At 56.4% G+C, this 20365-nt stretch overlaps 2 protein-coding genes and 1 non-coding gene across 3 annotated transcripts in view; all 3 read right to left on the bottom strand.

Moving 5' to 3' along the window:
• Positions 1 to 631: 631 nt before the first annotated feature.
• On the bottom strand, positions 632 to 5963 carry LOC115338066 (maestro heat-like repeat-containing protein family member 2B). The gene is made up of 10 exons (XM_030006514.1): positions 5766 to 5963; positions 5418 to 5541; positions 4379 to 4485; positions 3794 to 3946; positions 3063 to 3211; positions 2451 to 2613; positions 1963 to 2156; positions 1209 to 1346; positions 899 to 1010; positions 632 to 724 (listed from the first exon to the last, which is right to left on the bottom strand). The coding sequence occupies exons 1-10, from the start codon at positions 5961 to 5963 to the stop codon at positions 686 to 688; spliced, it is 1377 nt and encodes a 458-aa protein (XP_029862374.1). The 3' UTR covers positions 632 to 685.
• A 70-nt stretch (positions 5964 to 6033) lies between these two features.
• Positions 6034 to 20365, bottom strand: part of LOC115338065 (maestro heat-like repeat-containing protein family member 2B) — a 15284-nt gene continuing 952 nt past the window's right edge. Inside the window, exons 2-10 of the mRNA XM_041121847.1 lie at positions 9454 to 9541; positions 9086 to 9205; positions 8763 to 8885; positions 7744 to 7905; positions 7394 to 7516; positions 7006 to 7073; positions 6529 to 6664; positions 6328 to 6423; positions 6034 to 6177 (exon numbers count right to left, since the gene is read on the bottom strand). Coding sequence (XP_040977781.1) covers positions 6034 to 6177; positions 6328 to 6423; positions 6529 to 6664; positions 7006 to 7073; positions 7394 to 7516; positions 7744 to 7905; positions 8763 to 8885; positions 9086 to 9205; positions 9454 to 9541 — 1060 coding nt within the window. The remainder of the gene's footprint in view (positions 6178 to 6327; positions 6424 to 6528; positions 6665 to 7005; positions 7074 to 7393; positions 7517 to 7743; positions 7906 to 8762; positions 8886 to 9085; positions 9206 to 9453; positions 9542 to 20365) is intronic.
• TRNAN-GUU lies at positions 10100 to 10173 on the bottom strand. The gene has a single exon. It is a non-coding gene; the product is annotated as a tRNA-Asn (tRNA).

The raw sequence follows: 20365 nt of genomic DNA, 5'->3' as shown, positions 1-20365 counted from the left end.
GGGTGAAGATTCTTGCCTCTTCAGGGGACTTTTGGTGGGAATCCCATGGGCAGCAGCACTCAAGGGCACCAGACCTCAGTACAGCTGGTCTTTCAGGCCTAGGGCCACCTCTGCCCTCCACCGAGGCACCCGGAGTAACCCCCTTGGAGGAGTTCTACATGTCTGCGGTGGGGACGTCGGATCCCTCGGCCCTGCAGGTGCCTAAAGGAAACTCCTGGCCCCAGCACCAGGCCTGGTCGCCGGCGCAGCCCACCTTCTTCTCACAGGGGTCAGCACAGGTGGGGAGGGCTGTCAGTCTCCTCCCTTGAGGCGGTGCTGCCTCGGATTGGTCCCCTCGGCTGTCACTGTGCCCTGGCTTGGGGCCCGCCCTTCCCTGAGGGCTGCCTCTGACTGGCCCCAGGGGTCAGGCTGCCCAGGTGCACCTGAGGTGATGCTCTCTGTGATTGGCCGCCTGCTGCAGTGTGCTGCCCGCCCTCCCCTGAGGTGATCTTTCCTCCGATTGGCTGCATGAGATTGCTCCCTCGCTCCTCCCATCCAGTGATGGTCAGGTGGCTCACGAGCCGCCAGGGTGCTATTAGGGAAAGAACAGATACACTCCCCTTTCGGTGTCTTTTGATGAGCTTTAATTAGCTCCGTGGTGCTGGCTGGGGCCAGGTATTGCGGAGGGATTCCTCTGGTGCCTGCCTCACTCGGAGGTCCCTGTCGTCCTGCCGCCCCGAGAGATCTGGAACAACAACACAGGCAGCGCCGTGGGGACCTGGTCCCGGCCAGGCGCTCCCCTGGGCACCCCGCTCCAGGGACCCGTTCGCCAGGGATCTTCCCACAAAAAAAGACATCCCGAGCAGCAGTATCTCAGTGAAAGCCCTCTGAGCCCTTCCTTCCCCATCTCCTGCCTTACCTCAGCAAAGAAAGCTGTAGCTGTCACCCGCAGTTTAACTGAGCAGGAATCCGGCCACGGCAAGAGGTTCTTCACCAGACAGGGGGAGACGAGCCCAGCGTGGAGCAGGACGCTGCGCAGGGGTCACAAGCGGGGGACACACAGTTACCCAGGAAGGCCACAGGCCGGGCCTCCCAAATTCACTTGCGCCGATGCAGACACTATTCTTCAGCTCCCGACGGCTTCCCGGGCACGCCGGGAGGCTCCCAGCGGCCATCTCCCTGGGCACGGCCCTGCAGGAGTTGGCCAGACGCATCCCTGGGGCTCTTACCTGCTCAGGAGACGCACCCCCCCAGGGTGAGCCAGGGGGTCTTCCAGGCGAGCCCACACTCCCCGATTCACGAGCAGCTGCGTCCGTTTCTGCGCCATGCATTTGCCCAGCACCAACTCTAGAGCTGAAAGGAAAATCCTGGCAAAAGAAACAAAACGCAAAATAAACAAACCCAATCAAACAAAACAAGTGCAAATAGCACCACCGCCAGAAACCCCAAGAACTCTCAAATCACAAGCAGGTTAGGGGAAGACTGATCTGCAGCAGAGCTAAATACCCCTGGAAGGATGCTCCACAGCCTTCCAGACTGCAGCTAACGACACTGGCATTTTCTTCGTGCCCCAGACCCCCCGAAGCAGAAGAAAACCCACGCCTCTAGACTGACTCCACGCTAGGTATCAACCAAGGCCAACACCTCATCCCTCTTCCCACCAGCCTTTGGCCAAGAACGACACCAGTGCCCGCAAGAGTCACAGCTCCCAGCCGGGGTCCGTTGAGGGAGTGCAATGCCATTGCGCACGCAAGGGTATGCAGGAGGCAAGATGACGGCCGTCCGCAGTATGAGCTGCGTAAGACCTTCCTGCCTGGGAGCTGGAGTTTCTCCATGAAGGAACAGAAGTAAAACCAACCACGACGACTGCTTTCCACATCTAGGAAGTGGGGCAGGCGAAGCCCTCCCTCAGCCCTACAAAGGCACATGCCTTGGCACGGGGAACTGAAGCCAGCCCCTCCATCTGCCTCTTCGGCTCCTTACCTGCACGGCTTCTCCACGTGCATTTGGCACTCGAGGAACAGTTCTCTCCAGGTGCTCATGAGCAAAAGCAGCCTCTCCCCACCCAGCATTTCTCTGGCCCACCTGAGGAGGCTGGGAAGGAGGTGGGGAAGCAGTTGCCTGAGCTCCTCCGTGCTCCTCAGGGCAAGCACCACCTCGGAGATGGCACGGGTGATCTGCAGAGAAACATGACCAAGAACCACCTGTTCAGGGAAGGTCTTTTCCCACCAGCCTGGTTCCCCCGCCTGCCTGGGGTGGGGGGTCACTGTCCGCAGTTGTCACTTCTGCGACAGCCTTGTGGCTCAGGAGTACCAAACTGGCCTGGCTCCCCACACTCCTTGAGGCCGGCACAGCACAGCGCCCTGCGCATCTCCGTGGGCACCCGCAAAGGGCACCTGACTCCCTTGCGCCCAGGTGTGAGTTGGCAAGCAGATGCCCAGCTGCAGAAACGTGTCTGCCGTTGAACGTACCGTCAGAGTCTCCACAGCCGTCTGACGGTTGTGCCGCCCACAAGTGGAGGAGTCCGTCCCCAGGCGGTGGTTTCCTGCTCTGTTTAGTTTCTGCACTAAGCACCTCAGGATCCCAATCCCAAGGATGCTTCTCCCCAGGCTCCTCCACAGCTCCACCGTGTCACTGCAAGGGAAGAGACGTTCACCCCTGAGCCCGTATCCTTGCGGTCCTGCAGTGCCCTCAAACCTCCTCACCTGCAGTGGGGCTTACAATGCCCCACTCACAGCAGAGACACAAGCACGCAGTCTTGCAACACTCCAGACTGCTCGGGCAGAAAAAAAAGACCTTGACACAGAGTCCAGATCCAGCTCGAAACCTTACGCCTTCCACCCTGCCTGACCCTGGCTCACATCTGGAGCCCAGTGTGCTCTTGGCAATCGTGCGCATGCACGCACACACGCACACGCACGCACACGCTCACACGCACAGCCTCGGTTGCTGCATGTGCCTGGGCCCAACCGTATGAGCAGCTGCGTGCCCTGTGTGCACCCAGAGGACACGGACCCATTTCACGCTCAGCGCTTGGCTAACTCTCCCCATGCGTCTGTAGCGATGCAAGGCCACGAACAAACACGCTCTTCGAGACCCTGAAGATGCCTTGCAGGGCCTCTGCAAGGGCACGTGTCTCCTTCAGGAGGAACCCAATTCTCCAGGGACGCTTTTCCTTGCCTCTACCCTCCTGAGACTGAGTTAGTCTGCACTGCTTGAGCCACTGGTGGCCCTAGAGCCCAAGTGGAGCGCAGCAGAGCGTGAGCGGAGGAGAACAGGGGCCTTGAAAGGGCAGGCACAGCACGAGGCCGGAGGCTCCCAGGCTACAGATGGGCAGCAACCAGTGGCTGAAGGAAGGGCACCTCACAGGCTGGGTAACACCACAGTCGGGGAAAGCAATGAGAGCAACGAACAACTACCCAACCTGTGGAAAACCTAGCATGCCCAGCAAAGCTCAGAGTAGATGGAATTGGGGCCCAGTGAAGAAAGAGAAGGGTGAGGTGGGTCCCAGGGCAGGGAGGGCTGACAGTGACCCCAGAGGAAGGGGAGGAATGGCAAGGTTGGTGCCTCCCAGTGCCTCACTCATGGGAAGGACCCGGACCAGTGGCAGACTTTGGACATGAAGTGCCCATAGCCTTGTCACCAGCTGGAGCAGGCGCCAGCAGCGGGTGCTAATGCACGACTCGGACCATCGGTAGCCCCTTGGCTCGGCACACAGGCGGCATTTCTTGAGCCCATGCCAACTGCACAGGGTGTAGTGCAACAGCCAACAGGAGAAAAGACAAAGTCTAATGGAAAAAAAGCTCTCCTTTACCTCCTGGACTATTTCCTTTCTGCATTCCCCCAGGAAGATGAACACCCACTTCCACACTACTCTTGCACGTGGGGGCATGACGTGCAGCAAGCTGTCCAGGACGGCAGTCAGAAAGTCCACAGCCTGCGCTGCAGGGATGCATCTGCAAACAGCCTGGAGAGAAGTCAGGAACAGGAGAGCCCGCGTCACAGCTCTGCCCCAGCGATTCCGAAAGGAAAGGCAACTTGACGGGACTGTTAGTTCAGCAGTCATGCAGGGGCCAGTCTCTTGACCCTCCTGCTGTGCCTACACTGCTGTTTACATCTGGTGCAGCTAAGCGATTTGGAAGCGTCTACCCCCTTGTTGTTTGCTTATATACCAAATTGGTATTCTGACAAGAGCACTCACACGTGTGTGCCAACGCACCCATCAGGGTGTCTGCTCCAGCGTGCCTGAAGGATGGTCTTGTCTCAAAGCCTCCTGCTACTTGCTAACAACAGCTGTCCTGGACAGCTCGCTCTGGAGACAGAGACTCTGGAGGGGAGCAGGGAGACGTGCAGGAGCCCAGGAGCTGGGCCCCCACCCCACTGCTTTGGGGCCAGTTACCTTTGTTATTTTGGTACGGGTCTTCACCAAAGTCTCGGTGTCCGGGCTGTTCAGCTCCTCACAAAGGCACCGGATCTCACCTGCCTGCGGCACCTTCATGCTCTTGGCTGGAACAAACAGCAGGAGAGAAGAGGAGTCACGTCTACAGAAAGCCAAGCTCTGGCCCCAGATACCAATAAAGGAGAACCCACGTGGTGGCAGGGAAGGCCACAGGGAAAGCCAGGGCCCTCCTGAGCTTGGGGCAGCGGGATTTCCTGAGCCCGAGAAATGGCTGACAAATCCCGGGCTGGAAAGAGCCCTCTTCCTCCTTAAACCATTTGCCGGGGCTTCAGGGTTTCAGCAGCCTCTGCTCCTAGCAGCTGCGTCCCCTATTCCCACACAGGCCACCATCGTCTCTGGGAGGCAGGAAACCTCCCTGTGACTTCCTCAGCACAGGCAGACCCTGCTGCCTGAAGAGGAAAGGGTGCAAACGCAACCCTTGGCAGCACGCTCTGGGCCCGCAGCTCAGATCCCTCCTCCCTGCCCAGTTTGCTCTGGGCAGCAAACTGGTTTCCTCTCTTGTGCTCAACAGGAGATTTCTTCCCTGCCAGGGATGACTTTGGAGACTGCCTGGGTAGCTGCCTGTCTCTCCAGGCTGAAGGCAGGGAGCGAGGGGGAAGGCAGCCTCTGCAACGTCGGGGACCTCATCCGAGCGAGTTGTCTGACCAGCCTCTGTCTCTCCTGGAACGTGGAGAGGGACAGACGTGGAGGGGGACAGTCCCCAGCATTGGTGACAATGTCCTGCTCTCAGACAGCAGTGAGGGATGGCCCTGACCGCCCAACCTCACGCACGCCCCGGGGAGGTGGGACTCAGCAACACTCTCTCGGGGATCCTTCCTGCCCTGAGATGGGCAGGGAGGCAGAGGGCTAACAGGGTGGGGGCACAAAACCAGCCGAGCACGTTGCCTCCCCCTTCCCTCCACGGGACCCCGGTGGCGCCAGGCCAGGAAGGGAGGGAGGATCGGGCTGAGCAAGGCTGGGAAGCGCCTGCTCTCCTCACCGTGCATTTGGAGAAGGTAGCCAAGGCAGACCCATGCCCTCTGGCGGCACGTGGCCAGGCAGTCGCCGGTCAGAGACCCCAGCAGTCCCACCAGGGAGCCCAACTGCTTGCAGGGACATCCTCTCTGCAGGGGACAGCAGCAGGAAAAAGGTTGCAGGCAGCCCCAGCGCCCGCTCGCCTCTGCTGCCCAGCCTGCTCCCTGCGCAGCGACCAGGCAGAAGGGCAGGCGGAAGGGCTGCCCCGTAATCCCAGGGACCCAAAACCCAGCCCCCAGCCGGGCAGGGCTCCTTTCCAGGGCCACGAATGGTGGGCATGGGGCACCAGGGCACGCGGAGGGTCCCTACTCACCACGAGCTCACATCGCTCCTTGCAAGCGCCCAGCACGTGGGTGCAAACCCGCAGGGCTCTCTCCCGCTCCCATGCTTTGGCTGAGGTGAGCCAGCCCTTCAGGACCTGGGGCAGGGTGCATCTCTCTCGCAACAGGAATCTTTCTCTCCCCGAGATCCCTCTCCCTCTCCCTTCTTCTCTGGCCCCTTCCCGGCGCATCCCCCGCCCCACCAAGCACCGGCCCTGCAGCCTTCACCGCCTCGCGCCCTGCAGCTGCCTCTGCCCCGCGTCAGGTCTTGCTTCCCTGCTGGCGTCTCCCCGCTCTGGCCTTCCCCCCAGGGCTGCTCTCGCCCAGCTCAGGGCTGGCTCTTGGCTTTCCCTCCACCAGGGCCCACTTCGCTGCCTGTCCTGAGGCTGCAGTGGCCGGGCGCTCCTGTCCCCCAGCCCCGGCCAGATGCACAGCCCCACAGCAAGGAGCCAAAGCCCCATTTGTCTGGAGGAAAGGTATCCACCTCCTATCACCCACTAAGGTCTCGAGTCTCTGCCCTGGCAACGCTTGCCCCGTTGCCCCGTGGCTACTCACGTGGACCATGTCGTCAAAGCAGGCAGAGGTCGCCTCAGCCTCCAGAAGGGTTTCTATCAGGTGGCCCAGATCTTCCATGCCTCTCCTGTGCAGAAGCTAAAAGCAGCAAAGGAGAGCTGAGGTTATGCATCATGGGGGCTGCCAGGGCGTGCTGAGGTGGGGTCCTGACCCAGAGGTGGGCAGGCACTGGCCGGTGGGTACCTCCATGTTCACGGCCGCCCTCACGCTCTTCCTTCCCTTTTTCATCCGCTCCTTGGAAGGATGGGACAAAACACTCTGGCAGCACACTGCCAGCAGGTTGCGATTTTCCTTCCTGCTCAGAGGCGGCCTCAGCTTGCTGGCCAGAGGAAAAAGGAAGACAAAACAGAAAGGGGATTTCCTAGCCCTCTCCAGGGTGGCTTAAACCACAACTGGCTCCCTCCTCATCGAGGGCCCCAAAGCCAACACCCCCAGCCCGTGCCAGTGAGCACTGCCTTCAGCTCCAGCAATTCCCACCTCCTCCCAGGCAGCAGGCAACCCCCCCCACCAGGTTAAGGAACCCCTGGGGCTCCCTTCTTCTGGGAGACACCTGGAAAGGGGAACAGCCTCCCACTCCACAGCCCCAGCAGCTCCTGGCCCCGTGCTCAAGCTGGGCTGGGCCACACTGGGAGTGCCTAGAGCCTGGGGAACAGACCTCACCTCAACTCCTCCAGGGCCTGAAACACTCCATACACCAGGGAGTCCCAGGGCTCCCTCTTTATCCAGTCCTGCAAGTCCCAGAGACAAGTGCAGAGTTGGCAGCGGGCAGGGACACGGGACAGCCCTCCCGCCGCCCCGGGGACAGGCTCTGCTGCCAGGCCTGGGCAGACGCTGCCCCATCTCCCCCACGGAACCCCAAAGGCACTGCAGGAGGGACCCTGCTCCTCAGCCACAGCCACCCAGTACCAGCACCCAAGGGCCCCACCAGCTCCGGACACAGCTCCAGGAGCTCGCGTGAAGCCGAGAGACCATCGTGCCTCTGGGGAAACCAGTCTGATGGCGCAGCCCAAAACTCCCCCATCTGACGGCTCCAGCTACGCACGCTCACCAGCAGGGTCCACGTCGCCTCCTGCTTTAAGGAGAGCTCAAAGCTGCCGCAGTCGCCCACAGCCTGGATGGCACAACTGACCTCGGTGATGCTCTGCACCAGGGCGAGCTTGAGCTGCAAGTCCTGAGGCCAAAGAGAGCAAAGCACCCCTTGAACTCCTCGAAGGGCTGAGAGGTGGAAGAGGAGCATGGGCAGGGGGAACCCACGGAGGGCTTGCATCTGGACGTTGAGGACAAACCCCTCCTTGGGAGGTCTTTAGGAAGAGACTGCCCATCTCGGGACACCCCAGCCCCAAGGGGCCGGAGCTGGGGCACCCAGGCATCCCCACCCTACGCGCCCTGTGCTCCTACCCTCTGTTTATCTCTGGAGAGCCTCAGGATGTTGCCCATGATTTCTTTATCCACACAGGCGAGCAGCTGCTCCTTGGGGGCGTGCAGCGCCATGCCGCTGTAGGTGCGCATGAGAGCAGCACGAATGGTCTGCGTTCTCCCCATCCTCTGCCGCCGCTCTACCTGTGTCGACAGAGATGCCCCGAGACGTCAGCCCCGGGACTCCTGCGGGCTCCTGCGGCAGGCCCTGCCCCGCACCCTCGCCAGCTCCTTGTTTCCCCGGGCACCTCCCAGCAGCTCCCCAAGCCACTCCTCAAGCTGCGAGTGCTGGGGCTGGGAGTTGTTCCCACCCCGCAGCTTGAGTTCTCTCTCTTGGAGAGGGAGGAGGTGCAGCCCGCATCGCACACGCTGCTGGCTGTTATACCACTGGCTCGAGAGGTCGGGGAGCTGTCTGGAACCTTTCTGCGGACAGGTACCCGACATAGCCTGTCACGGTCCTGCTCAGAGCCGTGCAGCCTGTGCGCGTCAGTGGCGCAGATGAGCCCGGTCTGCTCGCCTCCCCAGGCCAGGCTGCACTGCTCTCTCTGCAGGGCCCTGCCCTGCCCAGAAAGGCTTCCCCCCAGCCCCCAGGTGGGGAGCAGAGCCAACGAGACCTCACCAGGCTCCTGCTCCCAGCCCTCAGCTTTGAGGAAGGGGCAGAGTGTCACACCGTGCCCGCCCCCTCGTCACCAGCTCCTGCTGCAGTTAAGTCCGGGCAACGTGGCTGCAAGCAAGCAAGCAAGCAAGCAAGCAAGCACGCAAGCAACCGCTGCAGCTGCCCCAGCTGGGTGGCTCTGATCCACCAGGTGCCAAACCCCATCCTCTGCAAAGACACCTCAGGGGCCCCAAGGCCAGGATGTCCCCTCTGAAACACGGGTCTCGGGTAGCTCGTCCAAGAAGGTTAATCTAAAGGCAGCTGCCACAGTGTGGCTGCTGCAGGCGTAGACGTGGAAAGGCGGCCAAAAAAGGAAAGCCAACCAGCAAGCCCCTCGTTCCTTTACCTTCCAGCCCGTGGAAGCCTGGTAGGCCCAGCCTCTGGTGAAAGCGGCAGAGAACATAGTCAGCGTGCCCAAGAGCAGGCAGAAGTGGCTCTCGGCAGCGTGGGACACAACAGAAATCATTCCCTGCAACCACAGAGAAACGGGGAGTCGGTTCCAGTGCAGGCATTCAGCCGTGGCCAGCGACAGTGGCCAGGCAGGACGTTGCAGCGAGCAGGAAACAGCAGCAACGGGGCAAGCAAGGAGGTCCGGAGCTGGGCCGGGAGCAGCCCTCCCTCTCCCCCAGGAGAATCCAGGGGATGCTCAGCACAGGAGCGTCACCTCACCTTGGCCTCAGACAGCTCCACAGGGTTGGTCTCCTGGAGGAACCTCAGCACCTGCCCTTGGACGTGTCTGAGGTCCTGACAAGCTGCCAGCACGGTCCCAAGAGCCTTGTACAGGAAAAGCTGAAAGAGAAGCAGCCGAGCCCGAGATGCAGTCATGGCCCGACCTGTCAGGAGAGGGCTGGCCCCAGATGGACCCGACCACCTCCGGGAGCAGGCAGAGCCGGCCACCATGCCAGGCTGCGGCCAGCCGCTGGGGCAGCCCAGGGGAAACGCCTTTTGGGGACGAGGGAAAGGAAAGCAGTGAAATCTGCCTGCGTGGGCAGAGCACCAGCGCCAGCTCCAGCCCCAGTGCCGGGCAGGACACACACCTTCTCCCAGGAGCCGGCAGCAGAGCTGCCCAGCCGCTGGCTCAGCTCCTGGCTCAGGCCTACGGTCCAGGCCTTGTCCTCGACGGTCCTCAAACAGTTTTAGCAAAGACTTTCTCCACACAGCCCTTCCCAGCTCTGTTCCTGGGAAGACTGGGACTTCTTGTCTCTCGCAAAAGAGAAGACTTTTCCTTAGGCAGGGGACTGATACTGGTGGGGTGTCCCAGGCCCTTGTGCCTGAAGGCAGGAGTCTGGAGAAGAGCAAGCAGCAGTGGATGGGGATCAAGTCAGGTGAAAGGCAGAACATTAAAGCAATTAAGTTTACTAAGAGTAAAGAAATGAGTTTTATGACCATCAAGAAGAAGAAGAAATGTTGTTAGAGCATGCTACTGTTAGTGTCTTTAGTGAAAGCAGAACTAAGACAAATTATGTGCTGGGCTGAGCCCAGGTGGGAGCTAAGCCCTGCTCCCCAAGCTGGGCAGGCAAATCAGAATAAGGGACTGCTGCTATCAGTTTTCTGTCCCTCCTCTGGCTTTGGTGAGGGGACTGAAAAGCCTGTGTTTTTTTTTCTAGAGCCACAGGACGCCTTGGGTTGGAAGGGACCTTAAATGTTAGGAGGCTGTGGCATAGGCAGGCAAGAGGGGAGAGCCGTCCCTGGGTGGGCTCGAACCACCAAGCTTTCGGTTAACAGCCGAACGCGCTAACCGATTGCGCCACAGAGACTCCCGAAGGGGGCTCCCTGGGGCTTCCCAACGGCAGGCAGATGTTTGGCCATCGCCAGGGAAGCAGAGCTTCCTCACGCGTAATGGTGACTTGGGAAGAGCAACACCACAACCCTCAATGCCCACCCTTCATCCTTGTCTTCCTGAGCGACGGACCTCCCCTCCCACGGCATTCCTGGTCGCAGTCCTGGCCCGTTCCCTGCCCGCTGCAGACCACCCATTTGCAATGCAAAGGCGGGCACCAAATTCACTCCTCCTGGAGCCTTGCACAAGTGCTTACACCTCAAGAAGCACAAAGGGGCCTCGGGGAGGTTCTCCCCTCCACAAGATGTGCTTCCTCAACTGGGGTTTCCATCATGTGTGCGTGCCTCACCTGGGGAGATGGGGAATGCCCTCTGCTGTGGCGTGGCTAGATGGTGCTCAACATGCTCCATGAGCTGACCTGCCTCTCGTCCTCTCCTTCACACCCCACACTTGGATCCACCTCAGGAAGCCTTTTGCTTTGTTGCAGGCTGGTTCATTCTTTCAGTATCTGCAGTTCAGGAACGTGGCACCAGAGGGCTCATTAACACGCAAAATGCCATAACAAGCCAAGTCTCCCTGCGTAATTCTCCCTAATTCTTCAAATATTGTGTGGCTGAGTTGAGGGACTCCAGGAGTGTAGCCAAACTGAGAAGACTTCAGTAATAAATAACGATAAAACAGGATTTCTTCTTTTACCAGTTTTCTTTATTTCTCGGCTCACAGAACAAGTGGTACCAGCCTTCCCCAATTCTTATTGATCCAGACTGTCTCCTGATGAAGTCTGAATATGTGGGAAAAGTAAGATCCTTTCTGTATGACACTGTGTGCGCAAACTCTGTCCCCCCCACCTCCCACACACCCTGCCATCAGCCACCTGGGACTTGCATCATGCCTTCTCAAATCCAAGCTTTTTCCACTAAATTGTGTAGCGGAATGTTTCAGCTCATTTGCACCAGTTCCCACCTGCTTTATTTGGAGACCCAGCTGTGCACAGTCACAGAAGGCTGTTTCCTACCTGCCAAGAAAAAAAAAAAAAAAAAAAAAAAAAGAAAAGAAAGGAATAGTTCAATGAAAAATAAAACACATTCCTCAGCTGCATATCAAGTCCAAGTTGCCTCCACTGAAGTCCACTTTCCACAGGTGGGCAACCTTAGTGGAAAACCTTCAGTGAGATACATAGGAAAGGACAGGTAGGAACATAATTCAGGATTTGGCTAAAGGGACCACCAGGCAGACTGCAGAAAGCTGAGAAGGGGTCAGTTTAAGGAGTACACGTGGAAAGATGTGAAAGAGTAATGAGAGCCAATGCAGAGGCAGATCAATACTTCTTCCCATGTTGGCATCAGGGCATCATGTCACCCACACTAATTGTGGTCATTTACATGTATGAGGCTTTATTTATCAAAGACCCCATCCATGGGTCAGTGACTGGAGACACCACAGCTGGGAGCTGCAACTGCAACTTGGGCAGAACTTGTCCTGGGACCAAATCTCTCGCTCCCTGCTTGGTAATGGCACTAACCAGCCACCTGCCAGACAAATGTGGGCACCACATGAGCTCCACCCACCCGAGCCTTGCACAAGGACCTGGATTCAAGGAGGACAGATGTACCTGAGGGAGGCCTTCCCATCACATAGAAGTCTTTCCTAAATTGCTATTTTGGGATCCATGAATGCTGAATGGAGAGACATGGCCATTTCTGGAAGGGGGCATGGAAAGCCCCGCCGGGAAACCTGGCTGCTGCCTGGTGTGGGTCCAGGGAATCACCCTCCATGGATGCACGTGTTGTTCAGGAAGCTGTCCTGAACCAGATACTAACCCCAAGAGTACGGGGTACTTTTCACCCAGGGACCCAACCTTTCCTTTTCGCTCTTCCCAGGAAGTTCTCAATCCCAAACGTTGGCTTTCCTCAGTGGTCTCCAATGGTGCTTAATTTTTATTATTAATGGCATCATCCATCCATCTGGAAGTTGCATTTAGACAGTCTTGGTCATCCTGTGGCACTCATCATGTAGATCTAAGACATCATAAAAGCCTTGCACAGAATCAGAGAGCTGGTGGCCCAGGAACATGTCCAGATGACTTTTAAATATCTCCAGGGAGGGAGACTTGACAACCTCCCTGGGAAACCTGTGCCAGTGTTTGGTCACTCTCACAGTAAAAATAAGTGTTTCCTGATGTTCCTAGGGATCCTGTTGTGTTTCAGTTTGTGCCCATTGCCTCTGGTCCTGGGGAACCACTGAAAAGAGCCTGGCTCCATCCTCCTTGAACCCTCCCTTCAACTATTTATATACTTTGATAAGATCTTCCCTGAATATTCTCCTCCCCAGGCTGAACAGTCCCAGGTCTCTCAGCCTCTTGCCATAGGAGAGATGCTCCAGCCCCGTCATCATCTTCATGTCCCTTTGTTGGACTCTCTACAGGTATATCCATGCCTCTCCGGTACCAAGGAGCCCAGAAATGGACTCCAGGTGTGGCCTCACCAGTGCTGAGGAGAGGCCAAGGATCACTTCCTTTGACCTGCTGGCAATACGTTGTCTAACGCAGCCCAGGATAACATTCATCGTCTTTCCCGCAAGGGCACATTGCTGGTTCATGTTCAACTTGGTGTCCACCAGGATGCCCAGGGCCTTTTCTGCCAAGCTGCTTTCCAGCTGGGAGACCCCCAGCATATACTGGTGCGTGGGGTTGTTCCTCCCCAGGGGAAGGACTTGGCACTTCTTGTTGAACTTCATGGAGGTTCCTGTGAGCGGATTTCTCCAGCCTGTTGAGGTCCCTCTGGAGGGCAACACAACCCTCTGGTCGATCAGCTACTCCTTCCAGTTTGGCATCATCAGCAAACCTGTTGAGTGTACACTCTGCCTCGTCATCCAGATCATTTATGAAGATTTTGAGCAGGATTGGACACAGTATTGAACCTTAGGGCACACATCTGGTTAGTGGCTTCCAGCTAGACTTCATGTCACGATCACCACTCATTGGGCTCAGCCATTCAGCCAATTTTCAACCCACCTCACTGTCTGATCATCCAGCCCAGACTTCAACAGCTTCTCTATGGGCATCTTATGGCAGACAGTGTCAAAAGCCTTGCAGAAATCAAGGCAGACAATAACCACTGCTCTCCTCTTGTCTACAAAGGCAATCATTTAATTGGAGAAGGTTATCAGGTCAGCCAAGCATGACTCCCCCTTGGTGAATCCATGCTTGACAACGCCTGATGAATTTCTTGTTGTTCATGACAAGGGTGTTATCCATATAGTCTGCTGAAAAGATGCCTTTAGGCATGTCATTTAATCAGAGAGGTGGGAACCCTGAAAGGTGAGGGAGTAAAAATTAAACACACAGTGTAATAGAGGTGGTAATGCAAGTGGCAAGAGAGATCAATATTTCTTCTCCCATGATTAATGCACTTCCTGGAAATCCCCCTTTCTGGCATGGTGGGAAACATTGCATTTTTATTAGAAAGTCCTCAGGTGCTCCAGCCTGACTTGAACCAGCTGGATTTTGAAAACCGTCCCAGACAGAGGACTGCACAGTCCTATCTGTCTGACCTGTTTCCAACAGTGATTGGCTGTGTAGAAAATTTTTTTTCTATGTCTAGGCTGCACCTCTCCTCTTTCATTCCACCTTCCACCCATTGTTTTTGTCCTCCCACACTACTGCATCATACGAAGAGCCATCCTCTTTATTTCCGTGACCTCCTCACCGGTAAGGCAGGCTGTTGATGAGGTCTCCCCTCAGCCCTCCCTACTTGGCCACTTGGCGTCTTGCTCACAGACCCCCCCACCCTGTGGGCCGGTCCTGAACCCGCTCTAGTTGGCCAACATCTTTCCCTGTATGGGGATCTGAAATATGGAGCATAACCTGGATAATCCCTCCCTCGATCTCCTGGCCATGTTCCTGGTCATCAAACCGCCCAGATGCTGTTGGCCTGGCTTGGCTTCGGGGAACACAGCTGCCTCCTTCCAGGGGACGCTGACCACCAAGTACATTCTCCACAGAGCTGCTCCCGCTCCCCGCCAGGATTCTCCCAGCCTGTGTCCATTTGCCCCAGGGTTAGTGGGGGGCATTGCAGTGGCAGAAACCGCATTGTCCTTGTGGGGTTTCATGAGGTTCCTGCCAATCATCTCTCCTTCTCCGCCTGAGAACCCTCTCCCTAACACAGGGTCCTGGGCGAACTTTCGGTAAGATGAGGCAAAGAAGGCACTGAGTCCCCTCAGCCACATCTGTGTCTGCTGTTGCTAAATCACCTCCCCTTCAGCAGCAGCCCTGTTTTCCTTGTTCACGCCTTGTGTCCCTGCCAACGTAGCCGACTCAAGCTCGCTGGTTTCCTCTCGACTGTTCCTTGCCACCAACTCCAGGTAGCTTTGCCTGTGCCAAATCATACTGCACCGAAGCATGCACAGGATTCATTGTTTGTGCGTCTTTGCTGTCCTACCTCTGGATCGCTTTTTGGCCCCGTCACCACCCTCGTCCCTTGGATGGCCAGAACGGAGCTGCAAATATTTGTTCCAGCCCAGCCCAGTCTCTCCTGTGCTGCATGTCTCTCTCCCATCCACGAGCCCTGGCTTTGCAACCCACAAAATCCCTGTGTGAATCCTCACCCTGGCGTGGTCACACAGCTCCTAAACTTTGGTGTTTCCCCTCCCACACTTTCCAGCCCGGCCAGTCCCTTCTTGGCTCTTTTCATCTTGCCAGCAACAACGCACCTTGCCCCAGCTGGTGCATGCGAATAGGTTTCTTTCTCTCCTCTCTTTCCGTCATTTATTCCCCTGGAAGCAGAGAGTTGCTCCTCTGCTCTTCTGCCACGGGGACACCCCTGTCCCAGAGAGCCTTTCCCATGGATGTGTCCCGTGCGTTTGGCCTGGCTGTCCACTCCGCCCCTCCCAGCTTGGTGCTTCCCCGAGAGCCCTGAGCTGGTGGTGCTGCGCTGCAGACTGGTGCTGTGGTGCCCAAAAGCCTGGGTAGACAGTCCCAGGCAGACCCTTTGAATCATTCACCATCTCCAACGGGAACTGTCACACAGCCCAGCCCCTGCCGGCCAACACAAAGTCGCCCCATGCCCTCCTACCCGGAAGCCCATGGAGAACCCAAGCACCACACCATGGCCTTGGCAGGGGCATCATCTCTTTCAGCCCATGTTTTTACTTCACATTTGGGAAGAAGAGCCCAACCTCCAGACACAGCGCACTGAGCCTTTTATTACAGATTGCAACGCAGGAGACCTGACTGTAACGACCATGCACGAGACACGTCAAAGGTCTCTGGTCAGACACTGGTTCATTCACTGGCGAAGTGGATGCGAGTGCAGACATTCTGGACAAACATGATTATCCAAACCAATCCCCAAAGCGAGAGGAACATGTTTTCCTTAGATATGAACTGGAACATACTTGTAAGGTTATTGCCTGCCTGAAAGACAAGTGATTGAATCAGCTTGTCTTCAGTTGTGTCCTTTGACTCCTGGTTCCTCATGCTGTAGATGAGGGGGTTTCACTGTGGGGGCACCACCGTTACAGAACTGCCCACGACCAGATAAAGTGGGAGAGAGGAGGGGGGCTTCAGGTAGGCAAAGCGTGCTAGACAATAGAGAGAACCACCGGCCAGGTGAGGCAGGCACGTGGAAAAGCTTGTGTGGCGTCCCTGCTTCGGAGGGATCCTCAGCACAGCCCTGAAGATCTCCATAGGACAGCACAATGAAAACAAAACACCCAAAAGCTAAATAGCACTAAATACAGAACCCTCAAATTCCCTGAGGTATGAGTTGGAGCGCAGAGCTTGAGGATCTGAGGATTTCACAGAAGAACTGGTCTAGGCATTGCCTTGGCAGAGTGGCATGAAATGTATTGGCAGTGTGCAGCACGGCATAGAGGAAACCACTGCCCCAGGCAGCTGCTGCCATGTTGGCACAAGCTCTGCTGCCCAGAGGGTCCCGTAGTGCAGGGGTTTGCAGATGGCAACGTAGCGGTCCTGGCCAAGTGAGTGTGGAAAAGAATACTCCACTGACATCAAGAAGAGAAAGAAAAAGACCTGAGCAGTGCATCCTGCATGGAATCCCTGGTGTCCCAGAGGGAGTTGGACCATGGATTTGGGGACAGTGGTGAGATGGAGCCCAGGTCAGGAGGGAGAGGTTGAGGAGGAAGAAGTACATGGGGGTGTGGAGGTGCTGGTCGCAGGCTACACGATGATGATGAGGCCTTGCCCAGGAGGGCAGCCAGGTAGATGCCCAGGAAGAGCCAGAAGTGCAAGAGCTGCAGCCCCGCATGTCTGTGAATGCCAGTAGGAGGAACTGGTGATGGAGCTGCTGTTGGACATTTTGCTGCTCCGGGCACTGTTCAAGGGAAAAGGCAGTGGAAGTAGAGAAGACTTCTCTGAGCAAAACGGAAGGAATTTCTCATGGATTGTCCCCCTCTACACACATCCCCTTTCCCTTTTCCAGGAGACCTTCCTTTGCCTCCGTGGTTGGAGCTTTGGTTGCTGCTGGCTGAGTGTGCCATGAGGAGCAGAGCCTCTGCTGACCAAATACCCAGGAGTCAGCCCTGCTCTGCAACAGTGGGTTCATGGGATGGTAGGGGTGGGTGCAGATCTTAGAGGGAGAGATTCGCACTCATACCTTCTCTGAAAAGCGCAGCAAGTACTGAGAGCAGAGGGATCCACTGCAGACCATTAATGTCTCACCTCTTCTCAAGGTCTCAGCACCCCACTTCTAGCCAAGGACACAGTGGCTCCTTTCACCAACCCAACAGCATTTCTTCAGTTGTAGCATCTCTGTGCTTCTCCATGGGGCACTGGGGCACACAAAGGTGTTATTGGGCAGATTTGCACCCTGGGGCAGCTCACAGCTTGAAGGACCCCTCAAGGAGATAGCCAAAGCCCTAAAGATAGAATCTCATTAAGGGATGACATCAACATTGGTGGGCAGCTGCTCTCAGCCTCTGTGCTCTTCAGAGGGAAATGGGCGAGATGCTGGAGAGCTGCGCCACGGCTCTGCTGCAGCTCTGGCTGCAGAGGAAGCGTTTCATGGTTTGGACCCCACAGCCCCAGGGCGGGCTTTGCTGGGTGGGAGAGAGGCAAGGGTCTTGCTCAGAGGAAGGGATCTGCATTGGAGGGGATGAACGGAGTTTTCTGAATTCTCCTCCTCCCATAACATTCTGGTTTTAGTTTCCCTCATTCTCTGATCATATCCCTGCTCTGCCTGGAATTTCCCCCTGGGAGATGTTTCCCTGTCCCATGCCTTTGTCCTGTCAGGGCTCAGAGCCCCCATCCCAGCCTCTGTGCACTCGTCTTTGCTCCAAGAAACCTGCCTGTTTGCAGGGCACTGGCTGCGCACATGTCGTGCTTGCAGTGGAAAAGGGCAGGTCAGAACAAACCTAGGTGTCCAGCAAAGCTGATGCTGGTCGTCCATAGGCAGAGGAGTGGCTGAGGCACTTCGGGAGGCTCCTAGCAGATCTACTGATCACTCAAAGTTAGTCCAGGGTCTCAGTGACTTGTTCAAACCTGAGAGTTCCTTTTCCATTTCTTACTCTCCCCCCCACCTCGCAACCGTAGGAAACTAAATAAAACCCCTGACCTTTTAAAGCTCTTTAACTTTACAGTAATCCCTGCTTTGACTTTCCTCTCAAAAAGTCCCCCAGGAAATGTCCTGGGGTGATGTGGAGCTCCGAGCAGCCCTGGCCCCACGCAGCACCCTCCCAACGCAGAAGGACCCTGCCCTGCCGGGGGTTGCTCCTTCCACCCACACTTCTCCCCAGATGTGCCGTGGGGAGCAGAGCCCCGGCACACAGAGCCCTGGGGTGCAGGGACCTCTGCTCTGAAGGACAGCCCTGGGCACCCCTGGGTGCACCCCGCTTTCACACCCCTGCGACAACCCCGGTAAAAGGGACCTGTCCCTCGCAGAGGGTGCAGAGGGAAGCCCTGCTCTGCAGCACATCCTCTTCCTCTACACTAGAGAAACTGTGAAGTCCCTCCTGGCAGATGCCATAGGTTGTGGACAGCTTTGGAGATCCCTCCAGGAACAGCACTTCATTGCCCTGCACGCACAGACTTACACGTGGAGGACGGTGACGATTTCTCCCCCAGTGAGCTCATCAGCATCCACCTACCCCACACGGCCTTTAACCTCTCCCTGTCTCGCTTCTCTCCCCTCCTGCCTGCAGGCAGTGCCCTCCGCCCTGCTGCGCTTTGCAGGGGAGCTGCTCCTGGGCAGAGCTGTCTTTGTGCAGCGCTGCTGTTTGCCACGAGCTCCCTCCGTCCCAGGAGCCAGCTCAGCAGCAGAGGAGCAGCCCAAGGTGCCTCTTTCTCTTCCCTCTCTGGGCTCCCTCCAGGTGTCCCTGGGGAACTTGCTGGGAACCATGAAGGATCACTGATGTTCCCTCCCTCGCTGGGGAAAGAAACTTATTTCCACAGTGTCATTTCTTTGTCAGAGACAGAGTTGGGCAGGAGGATCAGCTTTTATTTTCCCAGAATTACGGAAGGAAACCAGGAAGGCTACAAGGAGGGACATAATTCATCGAAACTGAGGGAAGTGATTCAGCTGAGTCAATCAAGGCATCTCATTCTGGATTTGTAGTCCTGGAAGGGGACTCAGCTCCCTCCCATGACTTCCACAAACCCTCAGCAGGTGAGATTCCTCTTGCCTCAATTTGGGCATGCACAAAATGGGCCCTCCAGGTGAGCTGCTGGTCTCATCTGTCCCCTGTTAATTAATGGAGATGGAGGTCAGGAGTGAGCTGTTCAGACGAAAACACCTGGTGACATTTAAGGTGCCAGAGGTGGTCCAAGATAGATGCAGGTAGCTGCAAGCTCTGCTGGAGTAGTTCTCAGAGGCAGGACAGCATCTGGGGGCATTTTCTGGGAGGCTGGTGGGGCATTCCTTTGGCCAACTTAAAGGCTGTCTACAAAGAGGATGGGGGCTCTGTCTTCACACGGAGCCCCATGGGGAAGACAAGGGGCAGTGGGTTCAAGTTGCACTGGGAGAAGTTTCATCTTGACTTAAGAAAGAAATTTTTTAGAGTGAGAACAATCATTTGTAGAACAACCTCTGCAGGGATGTGGTCGAGTCCCCATCACTGGAGGTTTTCAAGATGCAATTGGACAGGGTGATAGATAATCTCCCCTAGGGTCCCTTTCCCACAAAAGGTTGGACCAGATAATCTTTTGAGGTCCCTTCCAACCTGAGCTGTTCTATGATTCTCTGATTCTACTGAAATGACAGCACATGCCCAATTTAATTGGTAACAGAATCTGTTCCTATTCATGATGTTTACGGCAGCCTCTTGAAGTATTCAGCTGACCAAATGAGTCATGTGCCATAAGAGCTCAATCTCTCTCCTCTTCTATTCTCCATGAGCTGCATTTTCTAGAACTCCATCGACTGCGATGGCACTTGTCTCATGACATCCCTACAATGCCAAAGCTAATTCACGGGAGCTATGTAATTTAATGGACAGGTAATCAGGCAAAAATGCCTCCAGGGATGAGCAACGGACTCCCTGAAAAACTCAAACACCAAGAAGAAGCACACGGGGGTGAGAGCAGAGACAGGCAACCTGGGAGGAATGAGAGACATTGTCCAAGCATGCAGAGCCAGGGCTGGGAAAGCCAAAGCCCAAACAAATTGAACCTGGCCAGGATATCAAAGGCACCAAGAAGGGCTTCTGTAAGAACATGGTTGCTAAAAGGAACGTTAGGGAAAATGTGGGCTCGCTGCTGGATGAGGAGGGGACCCTGTGACACAGGACATAGGAAAGGCTGAGGTACTGAATGCCGCCTTCACCTCAGCCTTTACTAGCAAGACTAACCTTCAGCAATCCCAGGTCTCAGAGACCAGGGGGAAAGGCTGGAGCAAGGAAGATGTAACCTTGCTAGAAACAGATCTGGTCACGGAATAGCTAAGCAAACAGGACATACAAAAGTCCATGGGCCCCAACGGGATGCATTCACGAGTGCTGAGGCAGCTGGCAGATGTCATTGCAAGACCACTCTTGATAATCTTGGATCACTCATGGTGACTGGGAGAAGTGCTCAAAGACTGGAGGAAATCAAATGTCAGTCCTGTCTTCAAGAAGGGCAAGAAGGAGGACCCAGGGACCTACAGACCGGTCAGCCTCATCTTGATCCCTGGGAACACGATGGAGCAGCTGATCCTGGAAACCATTCCCAGGCACAT

Source organism: Aquila chrysaetos, unplaced genomic scaffold (assembly GCF_900496995.4).
Source record: "Aquila chrysaetos chrysaetos unplaced genomic scaffold, bAquChr1.4, whole genome shotgun sequence".
Classification (NCBI taxonomy): domain Eukaryota; kingdom Metazoa; phylum Chordata; class Aves; order Accipitriformes; family Accipitridae; genus Aquila; species Aquila chrysaetos.
Note: the sequence above shows the minus strand (reverse complement) of the source record. Positions and strands in the feature narration are given on the sequence as shown.